General features: G+C 39.5%; 1 protein-coding gene across 1 annotated transcript; it reads right to left on the reverse strand.

Moving 5' to 3' along the window:
• Positions 1-201: 201 nt before the first annotated feature.
• mmadhca (metabolism of cobalamin associated Da) lies at positions 202-5,000 on the reverse strand. Its single transcript, XM_032506190.1, has 8 exons — positions 4,791-5,000; positions 4,201-4,242; positions 3,762-3,903; positions 3,311-3,528; positions 2,737-2,842; positions 2,466-2,584; positions 2,277-2,363; positions 202-1,294 (listed from the first exon to the last, which is right to left on the reverse strand). Exons 2-8 carry the CDS (start codon positions 4,210-4,212, stop codon positions 1,076-1,078), a joined length of 903 nt encoding a protein of 300 aa, XP_032362081.1. The 5' UTR covers positions 4,213-4,242; positions 4,791-5,000; the 3' UTR covers positions 202-1,075.
• Positions 5,001-7,556: the final 2,556 nt, after the last annotated feature.

Below are 7,556 nucleotides of genomic sequence, written 5' to 3' on the forward strand. Positions count from 1 at the left end.
CAGCAGTCAAAATAAATTAAACCATTCAACCAATGGACATTTCTCCCTTGAGGAGAATTGGTAATTTTTTGACATTCATTTTCTACAAAAATTAATTAGAGCATAGTGATAAGTTATCTTTGCATTGCATAAAATAAGACATCACTTTTTATAGAGAAACATTTCAATCTATAGACTCAACACACTGGCTAATTAAAAAAAAATGTCAGAGAGAGAAGTACATTTTATTTATAAAGCCCAATATCACACGTTTACCTGTGTTAGTTACAAAAGTTGCAAGGGTTTGGATGAGGTATTAAATATTTTTGTTAAACTTTTGTCTTTTTTTCACAAAGAATATTTAGATGTTTTTGAATCTTCAAACTATTTTATTTTGTGTTTCAGTATTGGTAACTTCATTACGAAAATTACATTTCAATTACAGTAATTTGGTTATCCATGTACGAGGACTGGGGTTGTAAATGTGGGAAACATTTCTGTGAAGGAGCACACACAGCTACAGGTGACAGTGTCACTGCAGCCTGATGAGAAGTCAAGTTATTTATTCAGCAGTTTGGACTGCCTCAACTGAAAAAGTCTCCCTATTTTTTTAGATTATGTGCAACAGATACGAAGAGGAAAAAACAAGACCGTTAGTATTAAATATTATTGTCCTGATATGCAGGGTTTCCATTTAAAATATATGGTTCAAAAAACCTATATCTTTAATAAAAGAGAGGTGATGTCATCCTCAAGCGTTAACATTGTCTAGCAACTTTTCAAACAGCAGATATTACATGCTGAAATGTCTGTTATTTGTAGTCAGAACCCTTGCCACTGCATTGAGTGTATGTGTGTTTCTCCCTGGATGCAGTGCAGGGTAAGCTGGGTTGGTTTCCTGTCACTCAGGCACAGCATGAAGGTCTACATTAGAGTCTCAGTCCAGTCCTTTTTAGAGTAAGACAAACTTTGCACAACCTTTCACTGATACAACCATGTGCCAACACTACCACATACCATATATACGTTCCAAGCTTCTTCAAAACATAAATAGAGGCCTTGTTTGGATTGAGTTCTGTGAAATATTTAGAAAAACCTATTCGTCATCAGCAAGTACATTTGAAAGTCCTTGTAGTCTTGCGATAGCAGCACTGTGAGTGGGTGCATTGGTGAAAACAGTCCCCACAAACAAAGGCGTTCCTCTGAGGATGTGGCGAATAACTGTGCAGGAGCCTGACACTTCAATGTGGAAGCCCAAATCTCTTAGTTCCTCTTCTGTCTGCAGTTTGGTTTGACTTGATGGAGATGCAAAGAACTGTTGGGGAACATAAGGTGATGGTGATGTACTGGACAGCATTATACTGGGGTGTTTCTAATAATCTGCCCCCTCTTGTATGTAAATAAGGATGACAAAAAATAGAAACGCTCCTAACTATACAAAGCATTGAGAAATAGGTATGGGTATCGAGAACCGGTACTAAACTGGTACCAGTTCTGGACTGGTCAGTACTGAAAATGATACCCATCCCTGATTAGAAAGTTTTAGAGCCTTCACTTATGTTGAAGCTTTTTGCTATTTCCCTTATTTTAGGGCTAGGCTGTAAATTGACTTTTTAAGTTATTTAGATGTATAAAAAATGAGCTTTGGGATGAGAAAATACCATGTATACTGATATAGTTTGCGTTAAAAAGCCATGCCTGTGTTTGCATCTTTCCTCTCACACTTTCCGGCATTTGACTCTGCATATTTCATTAGGAGAGGAAAACCTGGAAAAAGTGTTTCCGCTGGTAACGTTCTGTCACCACGGCTAAAAAAAATAAATTAAAAAAAAAAACGTAGTTACAATCCAGACATTTCCTTCATTTGCATCGCTGCTGACATGCGATTGTGAACACAACTCGCGCTGTACCAGTTCATATGAGCAGCCGTCACTCTGTTAGTGAAGAATCCATTCTGCAGAGAAGTGTACAGTATGTGTTGCTTCTGTATTTTCAAATAGGGAAGGAAACGCATTTTATTTTGATTTGTCTGTTTTCATAAAAGTGCTCTCATATGTAACGTACGCCTGAATATTTAGCCCACTTTGTAGAAAATAGAGAGATATATAATTATTTATATATATATATATATATATATATATATATAAATAATTTCTCGCCATTTAGCCAAAAAACACACATTTTGGTCAATATTGCCCAGCCCAGCCCTAATCCATCTACACTACTACACTATATACCTAAATTCCCTGGCATCATTGTTAATACAATAAATCAGTACTACAAACAACATAACTTACAGGTTCTCCTGTTGTTGGGTCAATAAAGTCTGCCCAGTAGCCTGCAGTCCACAGAGCGAAGCACATTTCCTTTGCTCCACTTACAAACTGCAGTCAGGAGAAAACACAATCAGCAGCTGTTCTTAACATTATGTCATCTCCAAATATCATCTCCATACTTATAACAATAAAAAAAATCACAGGACTCACTTTGTGGAGCAGCTTGTCTCTGTCCTGGTCTACTGCCTCCTCCCTCTGACTGTTACTCTGTGTGACTGTCACAACTGTGATGGAGGTGGTGGGCGCTGCGGGGAACATGAGCTCAAGATCTGACACACACACACACACACGCACACGCACACGCACACGCACACGCACACGCACACGCACACACACACACGCACACGCACGTTACTCAATGTCATAACTGTATGACACAACACTGTAAAAGATGACTTAAAGTTAATCAATCGTCCCTTACCTTTCCTTAACAGCTCAGGGCAGGAATTTATGGAGCAGTCTGCGTCCGTCTGATTAAAGTACTGCTCAGCTTTGTGGACTCTCGTGTCTATAGTACCCAGGTTTCCCTGATAAACAAACACATAAATACACATTGACAAAGCTTATTTTAGGCTTGAAATTTTATTCTGACTGATAATGTGAATATCTTTGTGAATTATACCTGAGATAAAAATGTGAATACATGCAGCTTTCAAAGTTATTTTGGAGATTGTATACAATACTTTGTGTCATGGGTCATAACTGATAAAATTGAAAAGTGCACGGAAGCACAGAAGGGAGGGGGAGGGTACGGGGTGAGGAGGAGGGAGGGGCAAGCTAGTCTTGTTTAAAAACATCAACAAGAAGTAACGTCACCCAATATCAGTTAGAGCACATAGAAGTCTTCCCAGATTTCAAAAACACACAAATTCACTAATAAATCAAAAATAAACAAACATAACAAAAATTAGAAACTTAACCTTACTGTCCTCTTTTGTAGTTACAGCCCTGCCAAAAGTAAAAAAAAAAAAGAATAAATAAATAAAAATACTTACTTGGAACTCATTAACAAATTGGGCCAGAATGAACTGGTGTCTCTCAATGCAGCTTGGGGCCGTCAGTACATCAGGCACCGTCCTGTGAACTGGAGTCTTCTTCTGGTCTTCCATGCCCTCCAGGTGGCAGTCAAACCCAGCATTACCCGGTAACTGAAATCGCTGGTCCTGAGGTCCAAAAGGTCCCATGTTCTCATCAGGCCACACTGTCCTGGGTCCTGGAGGAGGAGGTGACAAAGAACAATTTATCTTCCATTACTTCCATCCTCTTGTCTCTCTCTACATGTTGTTTTGGAAATACAATCAACAGACTGGAGCAAGTGCAGACAACAAACTAAAATCTAAGTCATCATAAGCTCCCTTCAGATCTAGATCACAACCTTTTATAAACTGTAGACTATGGTCACATTTACCAGTAACTGGTGGCTAATTAATGTACTACTTGACTCACCTGAGTCTCTGGGTGATACAGCTATGTAAGGCTCATCTGAGCTTGCAGCAGAGAAGGTTCTGGTTCTGCATACACGGATAGCACCTAATGCTTGGTGGCCAGTCGTCTTATATAGGACCAACCTGCCTCGACCACACAGCACCTACATACAGTAGAAACAAAGACAAACTCATAAAGTCCCACAGCTTACTACAGGTGGGATACAATTAGGGAAATGTTGAAGAAAAAGTGAAAAGATAGAAGACATAATGTTCGATACACTGAACAAACAACCTAAATACCCCGTCAAAGGCTGAATATTAGTTTTTAAAATCCGAATTTATCTTGTATTCTGCGTGTGAGTTGTATGAAGAGCAATATCCTGGAAAATTGCCTGATTTGTACATGGAGGCAGACAATCGCATACAGTACAGGGGTTACAAGTTGTTATGTCACTTACACTAGTGGACATTGTTCTTGGTCTCCTGCTTTTAACTTCAACCTGTTGGATAAAAACAACAATTGGTAAAACAGAGGACACCCTAAACTTAGCTAACGCTAGCTAAGGCTAGCTAACGCTAGTTGTTTATCCAGTTAGCTAGCTAAGATGTGTTAACATGTTAGTTATGATAGTTAACATGTGCTAGCTGACATGATGTAACTTCGTGATTGCATGTATCATTCACGGGGGAGCAAAAGCATCAGTGGTCGAGTCTATCAAACACTTTTATCAACAGTGGTAACCATGTAACGGAAATCTACCGTCACAAAATGTGACAGGTTCAAAACATGGATGTATGGTTCAACACAAACAAAACAGCTAACTAGCTAGTTCCCGTTTGTGGTTTGTTTGCTAGCCCATATGCTAGCTGATTTTTTATTTTGACATTCCCTTTTCAGACAGTATTGTATACTTCCTAACTTGATATCACCTTGCAAAAAAACACCTGACAACGTGTACAATGCACGTGTTAATTTTCTTTATAAAAAAAAGAACAAACATACACCTGTTAATGAGATTACATTATGAAAAGTACATGTTGTTCTTACCTGTCAACTCGCACGTCCGCAGCCTTGCGCGATAGCATAACAACGACGGAAAGAGACGAGGGACAACCAACTCGTGCGGTTTGTGTAACGGTTACATCAACTGACATTTTAGCGTTAGTGAAGTAACCCGTGGTTGTAACGTTAAGTGACCATGGTAATTTTGAAAATGCCTTTAACCCCATATTCTGCGAGAAGTTGCTATATTGAGACAATATTCAATTTCATAAAAACACAGGCTGTCTCCTTAGTGCTGAACATAGATACATTAGGCCGTGTTTTCCTTGACTCGCCACAAGATGGCAGCAAATTAACATAACACAACCACGGATTTGATAACAACAGCAGTAGCCTACTACTGCCCCTGTCTTGCAGTTAGTGTTAGTATTTCTGAATTTGAATTCAGTGTTTAAAGTTTTCGTTGTGTTGATTTACCTTTCATGTTATTTGTTCTATAGCTTGCTTTAAAATGCAACATAATGCTATTCAGATTGCTTGTAAAAAGAGTTAGACCTACATTAGAGGTGTAGAGGAAACAGAAGCTAATCAATACCAGGTGTGACAGGCTGATTGCTCAGCTAGATTGATAAGGCTGATGATGTCACAGGCCTGAACCATTTGATAGAATATCTATCAACACCCAATGCTCTCAAGGTCATGTACACAACTTCAGAGGACAGCCCCCTGTGTAAATTATAACAACCTGGGCAGGAAAAGTGCATTAATAGCAATTACACTTAAGTTTGAATAGAACTACTGTTTAACTTTACCTTGGATAAGCTTTAAATAGTATCCAGAATCAAAGTCCAAATCTAAGTGTGTACTCGACAGTTCCCAGGTGGGAAAGTGTGAAAAAAATGGTACACAGGTTCAGGTTAAATTAAAAAAAGTTAAAAACTAGAATAGAGGAATTGTCCTGGCAAGACCAGTGTTTCCTGCTGTCAGGAGTCATGAAGGACAGCTGGTGAATTAGGCTACATTGTGCTGGGGTAGACACATCTCTCTAGCTGACTTGGACAAGCTGATTGACGTTTTCTCTGAACAGACAGGATATGCAGTGGGAGTTTACCCTGGGACCAACATGCTTCACTCACTGGGGGCTGCTCCAGCAACGTCTTGTGTGTGCACATGCGCGCGTGGTGTTCGTGTGTGTGTGGTGTGTGTGTTGTGTGTGTGTGTGTGTGTGTTGTGTGTGTGTTTGTGTGTGTGTGTGTGTGGTGTGTGTGTGGTGTGTGTGTGTGGTGGTGTGTGTGTGTGTGTGTGTACATTACGCAAGGGCTCTATCTAGGTGGATGCTGTGTGGCTGTTACAAATGATCCTGTTGAAGACTCTTTTACAGCCAAGCACTGTGAGGTCACACACACACACACACACACACACACACACACACACACACCACACACACACACACACACCCACACACACACACACACACACACACACACCACACACACACACACACACACACCACACCACACACAAATGAATTCAGGCTCTCAACAGTATTATTATTTGGATGTGAAAAGCAATGAATGATTAAAGATTAGTTTTGTCTGATGGAAATTCAATATTCTGTGTTTTAGTAAGATAGCTTTACTTTACTGCCGCTTATGATTTTTGGAATTGTTGGTTAACTTGTTCATTGTGTTTAAAATGAATCCATTTGTCAGTGGAAGTCCTACGTGCAGCTAAGCCTTAAGACCTCCAGACAAAGCCATGAGTCAGTGAAGGTCTTTTTATTGCTGCGTTGTCAGGCCACATCAGCTTGTCTGGGATCAGCACTTTTCTACCATTTCATCCAATGTCAAAAAAACACATTTCCATCTCACACATTTTGAGCTACCTGCCTGTGTTTAGGAGTGAGCACATAACTGTGCTCTCTGCTAAACTAATGGTATGGCGGCCCAGTCATCCATTTCAGCCCTTATTTTGTTCTTTGCCTCTACTTGTTAAAGTTAAAAGTCATTCCTAAAGTCTCTGGCTATATATAGGTTCATATTTAGCAAAGAGACATGAGAGCGGTATCAATGATTTCATCTAACCCTCAAGAAAGCAAACCATTGTCGGTATGTATTTTAAGCTACGGTTCCAAGACGTATATTTTACATGAACCAATTATATTCTTAATCATTGAAACAGCCAGACAGGTTAACACATGTCTACAGAGGCTAAGCCGATGAGGAGCATCACCATCTGGCCACCAACTGCCTGATAACACCACAGTGAATGTTTTTTAGCTGACTGAATATATTAAGTGTCTCTGAATCTGGATTAACGGTAAAACATGCATGTTTAGGTGGATTATGCTGCAACATATTTCTCATCTTGTATGATTTTTTCGTAATGTACATACTGCTTGTTGATAGTTTGGACAAGTTGGTTTCCACAGACCACTGGGAGCTGTCAGTATTTCCCAGCAGCCCCTGATTTCCCCCCAATAGAGGGATGAAGAAAGAACAATGTGACGGAGTATTTACGTGTGAAACTTTTAGTTTGTATTAATAAAGAATGTTCCAGTTAAGATAAAACCTTCCCAAAATAAAGAAGCTTTCAGCGAAAGATCAAGCAGGAAGACAATAACCATTTTCATTTCTTCACCCCTCCAGCTCTCAATTATTATGTTATTATTATTATTATCTCACTGGGTTTTGTGTCCTGATTTTTCTGTCAAGGGCATTTAAACAACCTTTTTTGCTACATATTGCATCACTGCCATCAAGACCACATCAACAGCTCTCCCAGTGGTGGGGGGGATATAAACTGATTTAA

Source organism: Etheostoma spectabile, chromosome 24 (genome assembly GCF_008692095.1).
Source record: "Etheostoma spectabile isolate EspeVRDwgs_2016 chromosome 24, UIUC_Espe_1.0, whole genome shotgun sequence".
Lineage (NCBI taxonomy): Eukaryota > Metazoa > Chordata > Actinopteri > Perciformes > Percidae > Etheostoma > Etheostoma spectabile.